Source organism: Mytilus galloprovincialis, chromosome 9 (assembly GCF_965363235.1).
Source record: "Mytilus galloprovincialis chromosome 9, xbMytGall1.hap1.1, whole genome shotgun sequence".
Classification (NCBI taxonomy): Eukaryota; Metazoa; Mollusca; class Bivalvia; order Mytilida; family Mytilidae; genus Mytilus; species Mytilus galloprovincialis.
The window spans coordinates 27,946,564-27,964,100 of record NC_134846.1 but is presented as its reverse complement, the minus strand read 5'-3'; the positions used below and the strand labels follow the sequence as shown (position 1 = coordinate 27,964,100).

Below are 17,537 nucleotides of genomic sequence, written 5' to 3'. Positions count from 1 at the left end.
GGATGATGATATATTAATCAAAAGACAAATAAGTGAGACCAGATTTGGTATTTTTCCTTGTTTTCAATCTTTGTTTTATCTTAAATATTTGCCATAGGTCTGACAAGTACACTGCATCTTTATCTTGCACAGGAATGTGTCTTGATCAATTGTACATCTTTTGATGCCAAACACTGAATATTTCATTGAATTTACTCAAGCTGTATAATTTTACACACAATACACTTATATTTCAGGTAAACAGACTCCAGAATACTGATTTTGATTCTGATGAGGAGCTTCCACAATTATCATTGAAACCATGTAAACAGCCTAAAAACATTGCTCTTGTCCTTGATTCTAATGAACCAGGTTTTGTGTCATCCATTTACCAGGGAAAAGATTGTAGTAAACAAGCCAGGAAAATTCCATACAGTAAAAATGACTTTCCAGGGTTTGACACTAACATTAGAGGTGATGTAGTCCACAGGACTACCAAGAAAAAAATTTGGGTAGTCCTGGTAGTCCACCTCTATCACCGGTGAGGGCCGCAACGCGGCCCGAACTAGCTAGGGGGGTTTGGGGGCATGCCCCCCCAAGAAAATTTTTCGAAATAAGATGCAATTTCCTGCCATCTGAGCACCCCAAAAGAACACAAATGGTCATTTCAGTTTTGAAAATATTTTGGTTTTTTTTTCAGATAAATTAAAGTTGACATTCAGTGAATAAATTTTATTACTCCTGAACTTTTACCGTCAGAAAATTTTGAAAAACGAAATGCAAAATCTGCAATCTGAGACAATTTCTAAGGCCTTGTTAGGTGGAGTTATTTGACCTTTTATTCCAGGATTATTTAGAAAAAAAGGATAAAAATAAGTCAAAGTTTTCATTAATTCTTCAAACAGTTTATAAGATTTTTCTTGTAGTGATACAATGTCTTTGTTTGTGAACTAGAGGTCAACTTCATCATCACTGTTGAAAGCAATTCAGTGGATATGTTGCTATTATTTTATAATGGTTATATTCTCCCACTGATAGATTATTGTTGTATTATTTGGAGTGATTGTGCTAAAAATGAGCTAGTCAGAATAATACATTGCAGAAAAGGGCTGCAAGACTTATTTTAGATGCTGATCCACTTTCATCATCAGCTCCACTGTTTAAACAGCTTGGATGGATGACAGTAGAGAACAGAATCTCATACCACAAATCAGTTTTGATGCATAAATGCCTTAAGAATGAAGCCCCTGTATATCTCCCTGAAAAGTTTAAAGAAATGCCAGAAATAAACCAATATTGTTTGAGAAATTCCTCTTGCAAAAATTTACAAGTTCCAAAAGCCAAAACAGAGCTTTATAAGAAATCTTTTATATATTCAGGATCTATTTTATGGAATAACTTACCAATATCCCTGAAAAAATCAACCTCAAGTACAAGCTCATTCAAAAAAGATTTAAAAAAATTACTTGATGGAACATTAAGAAGCTGTGCATTTTTTATATGCTATGCATAATTTTCACACATTTACTCAAACTTATGATGTTGTTGATGCCAATACTATACATGTCATATATGACATGGAACTTAGAGACCTGTTTTGAAAATTGTATATTTCATAACAATTTTTTATTTCATTATTCATGTATGTGTGTCTGTTTGATATTTTGTAATTGTTTGTTATATTTCATTGTATTTCACGAGGGCCTCAGGGAAGATTAGCTTTACAGCTAACTGTGTAACCCTCTTTAAATAAAAAATTATTATTATTATCATTATTATTAAAACAAAATGCCTTTAATACCATTTTGAATGACATGCATAAATGGTTTTTTTTTGTAATAAGAAAGCCACCAAAAAATATTGTTGGCTTTTTTTTCAAACTACCTCTTCCTGTTTCTTTTTTTAGGGGTAATAATTTTTTTTTCCAAATTTGGGAAGTATTTTTTTTTTAACTCTGACACCTACGTTTTTATTGCTGACCTTTGCTGTCTAATCTGCAGTTTCTTCACATTTTGGTTATCAGACATTTTCATTTTACATTGAAAATCCCATGTGTTACAAACACTGTGAAGATTCTGATCTGAAATCTGGATCTCAAAAGTGCTTTCATAATAACAATATAAAATTTACGTTCTTCCAAATGCCATCACTGTCTTTGTAAAATGTAAACATAATTGGGAGGACTTTTATGTCAATTTTTACCATTGAAATAGCCAGACCATATACAAATTTCCAGGTGGTCCACAGGACTACTGATTAACCATGTTTTGGTAGTCCTCCTAGATTTTAGGGGGGCACCGGACTACCGGACTACCGTTAGTGTCGAACCCTGCTTTCTGTCAGATAGTTCTGACAATGATGTTGAATTGGTTGAGACTTTATCATTGAAAGAACGCTTGCTTGGGAAGCAATCAACATTTACTTATAAAGAATTTACTGGTAATTTAATTGGAACAAGTATAAAATGTGATCAGCATGATCAGCAAAAAGAAAATTTTAAAAATATGCATTCAAAAAATATAATTGAAATTATTGAATGTTGTGATATGGATGATGAAATACGCAACGGAAATTTTTGCAATAACAGTGACCAGGACTATAGTCAAACCTCTAGTACTTCAAATACAATTGAATGTGTTAACAAAAACAAATATTTAGACCTAAATCTACCTGGGTTAGAGAAATCTGACAAGCCAATCAAGCGAAAAAGAACTACAGAAGAAATTGAGGACAGAAAGAGGCAAGCTCAGGTAGAGAATCTGTTTGTACATTATACATGTAATTATATTTATTGTACATGTACACATATATTGATGCAAGCTACTGTGTGCTCATTATCCTAAACACATACTGAGCTTATGTTTATGTGTGAACACATAAATTATTATGTTTATATATATAAATGTGTGAATGCATAAATCATTTTGAAAGAACAGCATCAGAAAAATCAATTATTTAAAAAACAAAAGATGGATCTTTTTTAACACACTTTACAATCGAAAATGTTTTTACAGTGTAGATGTATATATACTATACTAGCATTGATCAGTTAAGAATCAGAGCTCAGCCATCAACCATATAAATTATGAATGCACAATTAAATAATATAATTACATGTACATTATTATACATTCATTATACATGTATTAAGTTAATTACTAGTTTTAATAACACTTTCTTTTTCATCAACTGTACCCATATTTTGACTATTTAATTTATTATGTTTGTTTAGTTCACGCATCATTGTAAATATACAGAATTTGATGAGACTGTCATCAAAGTGATAGGGTTAGCGCTATAAAACCAGGTTTAATCCACCATTTTCTACATTTGAAAATGCCTGTACCAAGTCAGGAATATGACAGTTCTTGTCCATTCGTTTTTGATGTGTTTTGTTATTTGATTTTGCCATGTGATTATGGACTTTCTGATTAGATTTTCCTCAAAGTTCAGTATTTTTGTGATTTTAATAAAACGGGTAACTAGGCAGCCCTCTCGTCGGGTGAACGAATCATTTGTTTGTCCATTTGACAGTTCTTTTGGATACATGTTTTAGTGTGCAAATGGTTTTTTCACTCGAGGTTATCCGTCTCTTACTTTTTAGAAGAACATTTGTTGTACTCAGGTAAATTAATCAAAGAGTGATAGATTTGTCTTAAGAGAAATTGAGCGGTCCCAGTGAATAAACTACATGTACACAGAGAACAATAGCTTTTGTATTTATTTTAGTTCTTTCTGTTTGTCAATCTTTGAATGTTAATTCTTTTCAGTTGAAAAAAGAATTTGCTGAACAGAAGAAATTAGAAAGGGAGAAAGCCCAGCTTGAAAAGAAAAAGAATGTTCAAATTAGAAAAATACAAGGAGAAAGAAAAAAACAAATGGGGGCGTGGAATCAATCATTAGAGGTATGGGAGCCACTTGTATGTAAAATGTACAACATGTACAAATGAAGTATGAAGTTTACAATTATTAAGAAGTGTAATCTTCTTTTCACCTTTGTTGGCAGAGTGTTCTACAGTATCGCTAGCCTGTCAACACTAAGATTTGGAGGTTGAACCAGGCATGTGACAGGTATGTTCTTCGCAAATCTTGATTGACTAAGATTGCCAAATTTTAAAGAAGGTTGGAAAATAACTTACAACATGTACAATTACCTGGTTGGCTCTGTCTGCTGTACTCCTGGTTCCTCCACCAATACAAACTAGGTGCCACAATATAGAAAACAGTGCTTAAACCAGCATTAAACACCAACTATGAATTAAATGAATCTTTTTTTTTTAAATGCTTCACACAAATTAGGGCTCACACTACTTCATGGAGAGAAGTGATTACTCTTTGGATACTGATAAGCATGATAAGTAGAAGCTCTTAGACTTAAATGAGAAGTGCTCTTTCTCACGCTGCTCTATAAAGTATAGGGTCTACCTTCTTTTCATTTACATCAAAACTGTCATACAATTTCCTCATGGAAATAGGCTAGCAGAGATGAAATTGCTTATTGCCAAGTCACTTAAGGTGACCAGATTTTCGGCTAAGTAAATATTTTATCCTGATCGCCTAGCAAATCAATACACAGGTTCATTTTGTTCCTCAATCAAATATGTATAGCTATTAAAATGGCATTTGAAAAGCTTGCTTACAATTTTTATGCTCCACCTACGATAGTAGAGGGGCATTATGTTTTCTGGTCTGTGCCTCCGTTCGTCCATCCGTTCGTCCGTTGGTTAAAGTTTTTGGTCGAGGTAGTTTTTGATGAAGCTGAAGTCCAATCAACTTGAAACTAAATACACATGTTCCCCATGATATGATCTTTCTAATTTTAATGCCAAATTATAGTTTTGACCCCAATTTCATGGTCCACTGAACATAGAAAATGATAGTGCAAAGTTCAGGTTAAAGTTTTTGGTCAAGGTAGTTTTTGATGAAGTTAAAGTTACATCAACTTGAAACTTAGTACACATGTTCCCTATGATATGATCTTTCTAATTTTAATTCCAAATTAAAGTTTTGACCCCAATTTCACGGTCCACTGAACATAGAAAATGATAGTGGGAGTGGGGCATCCGTGTACTATGGACACATTCTTGTTTGATTTGTATGAAGGTTTTTATAGAGGATTTTAAAATGTCACAAAGTGAAAACATATAAAATCATCACTTTATTCTACTCCATAATGTCAACATGGTTAAAGTCACATGACATGTGATCACCTACATGACCTAATACGACGTTTAAAACAGAATGGGACCACAATTAAAAATATTTTGGTTTGCCCAAACCCTACCCAAAGGTTGAGACAGTGGGTAGGTAGGTAGGCATTTTCTTTTTTAGCTCACCTGGCCCTTTAGTGAGCTATTCTCATCACTTGGCATTCGTTGTCGTTATCGTTAACTTGTTACATTTTGAACTTCTTCTAGAGAACCACTGAATGGAATGAAACCAAAAATGGCAGGAACGTTCCTTATGAGGTGCTGACCAAGTGTTGTTACCTTGTAGCCGATCCATCATCCAAGATGACTGCCAGCGGGGTACTTAGTTTAACATAGAACCCAATGGGAAATACATATAAATGTCTTCTTTCAGAGAACCACTGAACGTAATGAAATCAAACATAGCATGAAGGTTCCTTATGAGATGCTGACCAAGTTTTGTTACTTTGTCACCGATCCAACATGCAAGATGGCCGCCAGTGGGGCTTAAATTAAAATATTGTTTGTTTGCCCTTTACCGACCGACCTTATAAATTCTTTCCCACTGAAAATCTTTTATTTGTATTTACCTGCAATACTTTATTTTTTAATTTTTATACGACCGCAAAAATTTTAATTTTTCGTCGTATATTGCTATCACGTTGGCGTCGTCGTCCGAATACTTTTAGTTTTCGCACTCTAACTTTAGTAAAAGTGAATAGAAATCTATGAAATTTTAACACAAGGTTTATGACCACAAAAGGAAGGTTTGGATTGGTTTTGGGAGTTTTGATCCCAACATTTTAGGAATTAGGGGCCAAAAAGGGCCCAAATAAGCATTTTCTTGGTTTTCGCACTATAACTTTAGTTTAAGTAAATAGAAATTTATGAAATTTTGACACAAGGTTTATGACCACAAAAGGAAGGATGGGATTGATTTTGGGAGTTTTGGTTCCAACAGTTTAGGAATTAAGGGCCAAAAAAGGGCCCAAATAAGCATTATTCTTGGTTTTCGCACAATAACTTTAGTATATGTAAATAGAAATCAATGAAATTTAAACACAAGGTTTATGACCACAAAAGGAAGGTTGGGATTGATTTTGGGAGTTAAGGTCCGAACAGTTTAGGAATAAGGGGCCCAAATAAGCATTTTTCTTGGTTTTTGCACCATAACTTTAGTATAAGAAAATAGAAATCTATGAAATTTAAACACAAGGTTTATAACCATAAAAGGAAGGTTGGGATTGATTTTGGGAGTTTTGGTCCCAACAGTTTAGGAATAAGGGGCCCAAAAGGTCCAAAATTAAACTTTGTTTGATTTCATCAAAAATTGAATAATTGGGGTTCTTTGATATGCCGAATCTAACTGTGTATGTAGATTCTTAATTTTTGGTCCCGTTTTCAAATTGGTCAACATTAAGGTCCAAAGGGTCCAAAATTAAACTTTTTGTTTGATTTTGACAAAAATTGAATCCTTGGGGTTCTTTGATATGCTGAATCTAAAAATGTACTTAGAATTTTGATTATTGGCCCAGTTTTCAAGTTGGTCCAAATCGGGGTCCAAAATTAAACTTTGTTTGATTTCATCAAAAATTGAATAATTGGGGTTCTTTGATATGCCGATTCTAACTGTGTATGTAGATTCTTAATTTTTGGTCTTGTTTTCAAATTGGTCAACATAAAGGTCCAAAGGGTCCAAAATTAAACTTAGCTTGATTTTAACAAAAATTGAATTCTTGGGCTTCTTTGATATGCTGAATCTAAACATGTACTTAGATTTTTATACGCCCGTCGTCTTCTAGACGGGACGTATTATGGTATACCGTTGTCCGTCCGTCCGTCCGTCTGTCCGTCCGTCGTCCACACTTCGGACAATAACTCAAAAACGCTTTCACCAATTTCCATGAAACTTAAGTGAATTGTTTATATCTATTGTCGTAAGCTCCCTTTTGTTTTTTTTTAATTTCAGATTTTAAGTTTTGGATTTATGGGGCTTTATTCATAAAAAAGGGGGGATTTTCAACACTTCGGACAATAACTCAAAAAGGCTTTCACCAATGTCCATGAAACTTTGGTGAATTGTTTATATCTATTGATGTAAGCTCCCTTTCAATTTTTATAAATTTCAGATTTTAAGTTTTGGATTTATGGGGCTTTATTCATAAAAAAAAAGGGGGATTTTCAACACTTCGGACAAGAACTCAAAAAGGCTTTCACCAATGTCCATGAAACTTTGGTGAATTGTTTATATCTATTGATGTAAGCTCCCTTTCAATTTTTATAAATTTCAGATTTTAAGTTTTGGATTTATGGGGCTTTATTGATATAAAAAAAGGGGGATTTTCAACACTTCCGACAATAACTCAAAAAGGCTTTCACCAATGTCCATGAAACTTTGGTGAATTGTTTATATCTATTGATGTAAGCTCCCTTTCAATTTTTATAAATTTCAGATTTTACATTGCCGTGTTATGAATTTTTATGCTTAAAAAAGGGGGGATTTTCCAATTTTGGGACAATAACTAACACTTTCACAAAATTTTATGCAACTTTAATAAACTGTTTATATCTATTGACATAAGCTCCCTTTCCATTTTTATAAATTTTGGATTTTACGTTTTCTTAAGTAATGAATTTTTATACTTAAAAAAGGGTGATTTTATGAAACTTAGGTGAATATATTAATGTAACATCCCTTTTGATTTGTAAATATATTTCTAGTTGATCATATAGATTCATTTAAAGCATAAAAGACAAGTTAAAAGAGCAACGGGCGTATCATGCGCTAAAGCGCAGCCCTTTATTGATTATGGGCCCAGTTTTCAAGTTGGTCCAAATCAGGATCCAAAATTATTATATTAAGTATTGTGCAATAGCAAGAAATTTTCAATTGCAGAGTATTCAGCAATAGCAAGAAATCTTCAATTGCACAGTATTGTGCAATAGCAAGAAATTTTCAATTACACAGTATTGAGCAATAGCAAGAAATCTTCAATTGCACAGTATTGTGCAATAGCAAATGTTTTCAATTGCACAGTATTGCGCAATAGCAAGAAATATCTAATTGCACAATATTGTGCAATAGCAAGAAATTTTCAATTGATTGGAGTTATCTTTCTTTGTCCAGAATAGTAGTTGAATCAACTTAAATCATTGTTTTATACAATATACAATGTATATTCACTTTTACTACCAACTGATAAAATAAAACAATCTTTACCATTCAGTGATAACAAGCACTTTTTTTAGATTTTAATATTTTATTATGTATTTAAATGAGTAGTTATTGCTATTTCTTCAATTTTTTTGAGAGGATTAATATTCAACAGCATAGTGAATTGTTCAAAGGCAAAACACACATTTTAAGTTCTTTAGACCACATTCATTCTGTGTCAGAAACCTTTGCTGTGTCAACTATTTAATCACAGTCCAAATTTAGAGCTGAATCCAGCTTGAAAGTTGTGTCCATACTTGCCCCAATCGTTCAGGGTTCAACCTCTGCGGTCGTATAAAGCTGTGCCCTGCGGAGCATCTGGTTTTTTCTGTTCCTACTGAAAATCTTATATTTGTATTTCCCGCTCATAACTTTTTGACCGAATCCTCAGGTTTCATCTTCCCCGTATAAGATTTAGTTCGTTTAATATCACGTGAGCGTTTGGCATGAACACTTGCATTTGAAATTCAAAGTATTTGATTGAAATCAATGTTAAAAGTTTTGAAATCATTATATGACCAACGTTGCCCTGTGTTTATCCTTGAAGAGCAGGGTTCATTTAAAAAAGTTTGTCCAATACAAAATTATCGACGTGTGTTCAAAATATTTTGTTAACGGACATTATATCCTATATAGAAATGGCCTTTGGTGATCCGTAGATCAGGATGATTATGTTAACGCTGCCTTTGACCAGCTTTGACATTTTATTTATATCTGACATGAACCAAAGTCCTGTAAATTGGAGAATAATTGGTAGTAAAATCGCCAAGTTTTTGTTACAGACCATTTATAAATACGATGTAAAATACATGACAATTGAAATCTTGTAAATATTTATTGGAAACACCGGGACACTGGAAAATTTAAACACTCAGTCTCTAGGGTTGTAAGTAAAATAAAAAATAAGACAAATGCTTACTTTTAGCTCTTCCAACTGGTTACATGATGATGATGGTTGGAAATGCACTACCGGGCAGTGGCTTTATATTCTATTCTAACATGACATCCTTCAAACGCTTTGAGTACACACCTGTGGTAAAATATGAATATATTGCCAGGGCTGTTGTACTCCCACGTCCTATGCTTATTTATGAATGAGGTACCCGACGTCATAGAAAGATGACGTTAGAATATAAGCATTTTACGTGAAAATACATGCTTTTGAAACCAAAAATCATCACAAGGAAACGTAAACAAACGTTGCTAAAATCTGGTATAAATTATTTTTATACATATAATACATTTAAGTAAATTATCACTTAAATTCATCCAAAACTATATAGATACGTTATTGAAAATAGTTTTTAAGCACGGCTTTAATTTAGTTTGCTCCGTTCTTTTACGTCAATTTAATAGTGCGTTTATGTATGGGAACGGCAAATATTGTCCTTGACATAGAGTGCTTCGATCCAAAAGAATTGCCGTATTTGTCGTATTAGAATCGAAATAATTCATGGGGCTTGAATATATCGTGATTTTACCACGGGTTGTCCCTTTATGCTGATATTTTCACCCTCAATATCGCTCAGGGTAAAATATTTGTCATAAAGGGCCAACCCGTGGTAAAATCACGATATATTCAAGCCCCCATGAATTTTTTCTTAAGTCAAACATTCTTTTTATTTCACAGATACGTCTCTGATAATTTAAGTTCAAATTTTGATAAAATTGGTAGAGTGTCGGAATAAAACATGCTATAGATTGCACATTGTACAGCTGTTTCACAAACCATGCTAGGGAGATATATGATAGTAATAAACCTTTAGTAGAGTTAAGCGTACAAGGTACATAATATTAGTGCAAGTTAAAACTCTTAAAAGTTCCAGGCATATAAACGTTGAAAATATGCCGCACAGCCCAATATTTTGATATTTGAAAAAAAGTAGTGCATATGAATTAACTTCACATTCTACATGCTAATTATTTTTCATGACTTCCTGTGACTATTATACTAATAGTCCAAGAAATTTTAATAATAGTGAAGATCAGTAAAATCATACTTAAACAAAAGCAATACAGACAAATATGATATCATGCAGATTTGTATCTATAAAATAAAAGATTATACCTACCTGCCTACCCATGACAAAAAAGGTACCGAGCCAGTTATTTTTTGGGAAAGAAAAATAAAATATTTTACCTACCTACCTACCCTGTTTCAGAAAATAGGGTCGGAAAAGGGCAAACAAACAATATTTTAATTTAGGCCTGGGGTGACTTAGTTTAACATAGGACCCTATTGGAAATACATACAAATGTCTTCTTTTAGAGAACAACTGAATGGAATGAAACCAAACATAGCATGAATGTTCCTAATGAGATACTTACCAAGTGTTGTTACTTTGTCTCTGGACAATCCAATGTCCAAGATGGCTGCCAGTGGGAGGACTTAGTTTAACGTAGGACCCTACGAGAAATACATACAAATTTCTTCTTTTAGAGAACCACTGAATGGAATGAAACCAAACATAGCATGAATGTTCCTGATGAGATGCCAGGGGTTAAGAAATCCACTAGCCCGACGCCCGGGACTACAACAGTTAGACCTCGGGCAACCAAAACTTGTAACCCAAAATGCCCGACGGACTACCGGAAGTAACAAAAAATTCTTGGCGTTTCTAAAATTGAAAGGGGAAAATCCCCTCATCACTTTTCTATCTTATCCAATCAGATTCAACTACGTCTTCTGGGATTCTGAGAATTTGAACTGATTTTGTACAAGTTTTAACATAGAACAAATAACTTGGGGTGGATCTTGTACATGTACTTTCAATATCGATGTGTTAGTGCTGGGGTGGTATTGTACATTGCTTATACAATCTGATTTTACCTCCTTCTGGTTAATTTATTGCAATATAAATGTGAATCCCTTTTGACAGCAGAAACCTGACTTTTGTCAGATATAAATTTTAAACATGTGCTGATAATTCTTTTACACAAACGTGATGATGCTATTGTATATGATGAAACCCCCTCCAATCCTTTTACATACCCACATATAGCAGTGGTCAAGACTTGTATCAACCCCAGATTTGGTCAGTGAATATTCAATAATCAATTAATTGAATTTATATGCTAATGGAATATTTTTTGCTGATATAAGTTTTGAATATCCAATTTGCAAAAATCTACTGTACAATGCTGTGAATGGATAAAAATTGTTAAGTTAATAGAATTCATTGTTATTGCAGCAAACTCTGAATTTGTAAGGCACACTAGGACTACCAGGTCAGTTTTGTTGGGCTAGTAGTTCTTCCAACAGGGCTAGTAAAATCTTGCAACCAATTAACCCTGGGCTAGTGAGCTATAACAAAATTTCTTAACCCCTGGATGCCGACCAAGTGTTGTTACTTTGTAGCCGATCCATAATCCAAGATGGCTGCCAGCGAGGGGCTTAGTTTAACAAAGGGCCCTATAAGAAATGCATACAAAAGTGTTCTTCTAAAGAACCACTGAATTGAATGAAAACAAACATAGCATGAATGCTCCTTTCCTAACCGGGTGCTGGCCGAGTGTTGTTTATTTGTAGCTAAATTATTATCTTTTTTTATATGATTTCAAAATCCCAAGTAGAGTCAGGTGAGCGATACAAGCTCTTGAGAGCCTCTAGTTTTGTTTAAAAAAAAAAAAAAAACTTGAAGTATCGGATGTTTATTAGTCTTGATGCCTATCTGATTAGAAAAAAACTTCTTCAAATCGGGACAATAAAAGAACTTGAGTAGGCATCTTTTTCTGGGTAGGTAGGGTTAGGGCAAACAAACCTATTCTTTTTTTATGGCCTGGCAGTCACTATCATCAAATATGCGGGTTTCATTCAATTTTCGTACATTCACGTTCTGTATTGTATATTACCAAATACAACTTGCAGGTGCAACATAGAACAGACAAAAGAAAACACAAAAAACATCTACTTATGCATTTTAATGATTTTTATTTGCATATATCGCTTTTTATTGTCCCAATTAATTATTATCCAACAACATTGAGCAAAATCTTTCACCAAACTGGAAGTTGGTCCATCTCTAACAATAAGATGAATGTTATCATTAGCTAGACAGATGTCTATCACACTATTTTTTTCAGTTTATGAAAATTGTTTTAGATCCACACATTATAAATGATTGTGGATTAGGAGCAGCCATCTTTAAAGTGGGAGAAGAATTAAAGGTACCTTGTGTTACAGAGGAACAGGGATTTCCATTTACTATATCATGGAAGAGAATGGTAACAGAATGGATAGAAAATGGTACTCAGGTATAACTCAATATAACACTATTAATTACAAGTCTGAAGTATAAAACAAATCTTATAGAGATGACCATATCAATTCTGTCCGGTCAATTTCTTGATCTCATACATTTTGTATTTTGTGAAAAATTGTTTTCTAAATAGTTCTAAGGTGCAAGTATACAGCTGTATACAATTGTTTTCATACTTTACTGTTAATTTTGACATATTTGTTTACTATCATTCTATTATCAACTTGTAGTCTTAATTAACTGCATATTTTGTTTTTACTGTTGATCAAGCATCAAGTAAATCATAAAATGTAAATTTTAGAATGTATATAACATAAGGTTACGAAGATCACTTTGTAGTACTTAATGGTAAGAGATCACTGTACTCAAATCAAGTTATAGCTGCTGGAAACATACAAAATTTAATGGAACAGATCTTAGAAATTTTTTGATAATCTCATTTCAATAATGAAAGAGTCTAGTACAGTTAGAATTTTTATATTTAAGTTTGTAAAATATGTACTTATTTTTAAAACAATCATTGATTTCAGTACTGAATTATATCTAGGTATTTGATATTACCCTGATGACATAGCATCAGAGGTAAGAAAAATAACAGGTAGACAAACCAAGAATTACAAAATTTTTCTGGTCAAGACATAACAAAATAAACTTGGTTCTAATATTAAGGCTGCTATTATGAAGAACACGTAATTACTAATGAGGTAGTCCACTTCCCACATTTGTATGATTTGTAAGCATTTTTCTTTTGTTGTTTAGGTGGAAACTGTGAAAAGAGAAGTAACAGAAGATGAAGCATTAATCATTTTACCTGTTTCAGACTTTGTTCAAATGGTAGAAAATTCAAAACAGGTATTTATCTAGCAAGTGCTATTCGTGCTTGTTCTACAAGCATGTTCTGTTCATAGATTATATTTCAAAATTCAGATAAATATGGCAAATATAGATATATAAAAATCTAACCATGCTAACTGAAATTTACTTTCTTGAATATATATGTTACAAAAGTTGGGTACACCAAATATATACAATTGAATTAAAACATTCCTTTCATATGTGTTTAAGGGTGGAGGTGATGGAAAGACAACTTTACGACAGTATATACAGATTGTACGAGAGAGGCAACCAAGAATCTCCATCACACCTACTGTCATTGGTTTGGAAAAATATTTCCGGTAAAATTTAAGGATAATTCATTTATTTTGAAAGTGATTTTTGTCTATCAGTCAGGGGACTTATTGAAATAAGTGATTTTTAAATCACTTATTTTAGGAGCAAATTTGAAATTTTGTCATAAATTGTGATTTTGCAGTTTTACTAAAATTTTAAAAACATAGGTTTAGATAAAATCTTTTCATTAGTAAAATTGAAAAAAATGAACTTTTTGCTTCTTTTAAATAGAAAGGTTTATGCCTTTGGTGCAATGCTTTAGCTGCAAATTCTATTTTAGTGGATAAAATGCTATAATAATGGCCTAATTTAATGAACTGATACTTTCTTAACAGATTTTTCTCAGCAGTGGGAGTATTTTTCCTGTAAAGTTCAAGGTTTCATCTTTCAGATTATGTAATAAAATTCTACTGATAAAAATTTCACTGTTCGGGGGTGTTGAAATTAGTGGGGGTTATTAGAATAATGATACTTGAAGAATAAAATTCTACTGTTAGCGATAAAAATTTCACTGTTCGGGGGTGTTGAAATTAGTGGGGGTTATTAGAATAATGATACTTAAAGAAGTGATTTTTTGGAAGGAAACTGAGGTATGATACTTAAACAAGTGATTTTTATGTCATTATCCTAGATTCAGTACAATGTCATCACCTGAAATGACCTGGTCATCCTAGACAACACAGATGTTGGTTCTGATAATTTTAGCAACATAATTAGTCCCTGGATCATTAGTATTCTATATTCAAAACTACAATAAATTTAAATCACTTAGTCTAGTGATGAATTTGTACTACTTAAATAGGTGATTATTAAAGAAAGACAACTCTTACTTCCAACCTTTATGAACATAATGTTATTTGAATCAGTGATTAAGAAAATCACTCATTTAAGTAAGTCCCCTGACTGTCTATGGAAGCCAAATCTGTTTCATAAATTTTGTTTTTTAATGCTTCTCAATTGGTATATTTATCAAAATTCAATTGAAAAAAGGTTATACGCATTATGACCTCACTTTTTCTTCCTTAATGCAGGTCACATAAAAGGTTATACTTTTCTATTTGATTCAAACTCATGAGAGACTAGTAGAGATAGAGATTGATACTTACACTTTTAAGGTGTATTGTGTTGCATTGTAATAGAGCTAACCTTATAATTCTCTTATCAACATTTGTTATTGAAGCTTCTCTTATAAAACATATGTAAACAGTAGACATTTCTGAAATGCTGAAATATAACTTATCTTTCATGTTTTTTTTTCCAGAGATTTGAAGACCATTAAGCAAAGACAACATAGAGAAGCTGTTCTAGCCACTGGAGAAAGTTCACAAACAAAGAAGAAGAAAAACAATATCAATACTATTGTAACACGTATTGATGTCGAAGAGGTGAATTTTGAATTAGTTGAAATTTGATTCATGAGTTCCTTTGTAATCTAATTACTGTATATATTCAGGAGTACCTATATGTCATTTAATTACTGTTGATTCAGGAGTTCTTTTGTTATTTAACTACTGTAGAGTAAGGAGTGCCTTTGTAATCTAACTACTGTAGATTCAGGAGTGCCTTTGTAACAAACTACAGTAGATTCAGGAGTGCCTTTGTAATCTAACTACTGTAGATTCAGGAGTGCCTTTGTAACAAACTACAGAAGATTCAAGAGTGCCTTGGTAATCTAACTACTGTAGATTCAGGAGTACTTTTGTAATCTTACTCTTGTAGATTAAGGAATGTCTTTGTAATCTAACATCAGTAGATTCAGGAGTGCCTTTGCTATCTATTGTAAATTCAGAAATTAATGCTTTTTATTATTGAGAAAAATTGCAACAGGGTTGTAATAGCAATAATTTAAACTGGCATTTTTTATATAAATTTAAACAGAATTTTATCAATATCACAAAAATTGGAACACTGAATGCAATGAAACCAAACATGGCATGAATGTTCCTTATGAGGTGCTGACCAAGTGTTGTTACTTTGTAGCTGATCCATCATCCAAGATGGCCGCCAGCGGGGGACTTAGTTTAACATAGGACCCTATGGGAAATGCATACAAATGACTTCTTCTAGAGAACCACTAAATGGAATGAAACCAAACATGGCATGAATGTTCCTTATGTTGTGCTGACCAAGTGTTGTTACTTTGTAGCTGATCCATCATCCAATATGGCCGCCAGGGGGACTTAGTTTAACATAGGACCCTATGGGAAATGCATACAAAAGTCTTCTTCTAGAGAACCAAGGAATTGATAGCATGAATAGTCCTTTCCTTATGAGGTGCTGGCCAAGTGTTGTTACTTTGTAGTCAAATTTTATCTGTTTTTATACGATTTCAAAAACCCAAGTAGAGTCAGGTGAGCGATACAGGCTCTTGAGAGCCTCTAGTTGTCTAATATGACAAAATGGCAAAAATAAATGCACGCAATAATTTCTGAATTGACAGTAACTACAGTAGATTCAGGAGTGCCTTTGTAATCTAAATACTGTAGATTAGGGAATGCCTTTGTAATCAAACTACAGTAAATTCAGGAATGCCTTTGTAATCTAACTACTGTAGATGTATAAATTCCTTTCCTGTAGTAAAAGTCTCCCCACTCCAGTATAGTATGATAATCCTGAGGGCCCTCTGATTACCATATTAATGCCTCCTGGAAATGTTAGCTAATGATTGCTTATAATTAGTGTTGTCAAATCGTACACTTTTGCCTAACCGGTTACTCGTATAATCGTTCGACTGATTAACCGGTTAACCGGTAGTTTAAGTTAATGTTTGAAGGCCTTATCAAAAGTACCCTAAACATCGATGTAAGAAGATGTGGTATGAGTGTCAATGTGACTACATTTCATCCAAGTCACACATTTCCGTTTTTATAATACGATGAATGGAAGTTTGGCCTTTGCTTTTATAAGGCCTGTCTGTGAAGATTCCTGTCGAAGTTTTACTTTTAATAATCAAATACACGGTATCAATTATGGCGTTTGTACTAACTTCAAATTGAAAAATAAAAAAAACGTCTTGATCTCGTAGAATTGAATATGTCTGAAACCGATGATTCTTTCATTTTGTCTTGTTGTCTCCAAAAATAATGTGAGGTGTTTCAATTAAAATTGATTAATCCTGATATTCATACCATCAAGTATACATTGATTACATTCACGTTGGTTTGCTTTTTACAGTTTTTGAGTTAGTATATAGTTATGACAAAGACTTGCACGACGCACATTCACATGTAGGTCTACACAATATAAGATCAAAAGTGAAATAATGAAGTGAATCGTAAAATTTAATCGTATTACTGATTAAAAATTATTGTTAAAAAACATGAAACTAATAATGTTTCCTTAAGATCTTGCCCCGAGCTGAGAGACAAGTTTTAATTAATTTTATATTTTTGTATTAACAATACCAATCAGTATACTGGACAGTTGATCCGTCAAATTAATTACCATGACAACATTTTTAAAGAAAACACAACTATTTAATGATTTCAATACAAATTTATATGAAATCTATTTAAATTGAAAAAAAGTCTGATTAACCGGTATTCGGTATTCAATCATTCGAACGGTTAATCGGTTAACCGGTTAACCGTTGACAACACTACTTATAATGTTTTAACTGTGTTTTTATGCCCCATTTATTATGCATTATGTTTTTTGGTCTGTGCTTCCGTTAGCTGTCTGTTCGTTCCTTCGTCCATTAGTTTTTTTTGATGAAGTTGAAGTCCA

At 32.8% G+C, this 17,537-nt stretch overlaps 1 protein-coding gene across 3 annotated transcripts in view; it reads left to right on the top strand.

Annotated features, from left to right (window-relative positions):
* The first annotated feature begins 2,317 nt into the window (after positions 1 to 2,317).
* The window catches only part of LOC143044725 (structure-specific endonuclease subunit EME1-like), a 28,835-nt gene continuing 13,615 nt past the window's right edge, over positions 2,318 to 17,537 (top strand). Inside the window, exons 1-6 of one of the 3 annotated variants that reach the window (XM_076216828.1) lie at positions 2,318 to 2,729; positions 3,750 to 3,884; positions 12,466 to 12,636; positions 13,401 to 13,493; positions 13,707 to 13,816; positions 15,073 to 15,196. In XM_076216828.1, coding sequence (XP_076072943.1) covers positions 2,484 to 2,729; positions 3,750 to 3,884; positions 12,466 to 12,636; positions 13,401 to 13,493; positions 13,707 to 13,816; positions 15,073 to 15,196 — 879 coding nt within the window. In that variant the 5' untranslated portion in view covers positions 2,318 to 2,483. Of the gene's footprint in view, positions 2,730 to 3,745; positions 3,885 to 10,300; positions 10,477 to 12,465; positions 12,637 to 13,400; positions 13,494 to 13,706; positions 13,817 to 15,072; positions 15,197 to 17,537 lie in introns of those variants that run through there. The other 2 variants (XM_076216830.1, XM_076216829.1) reach the window with 2 other exon arrangements.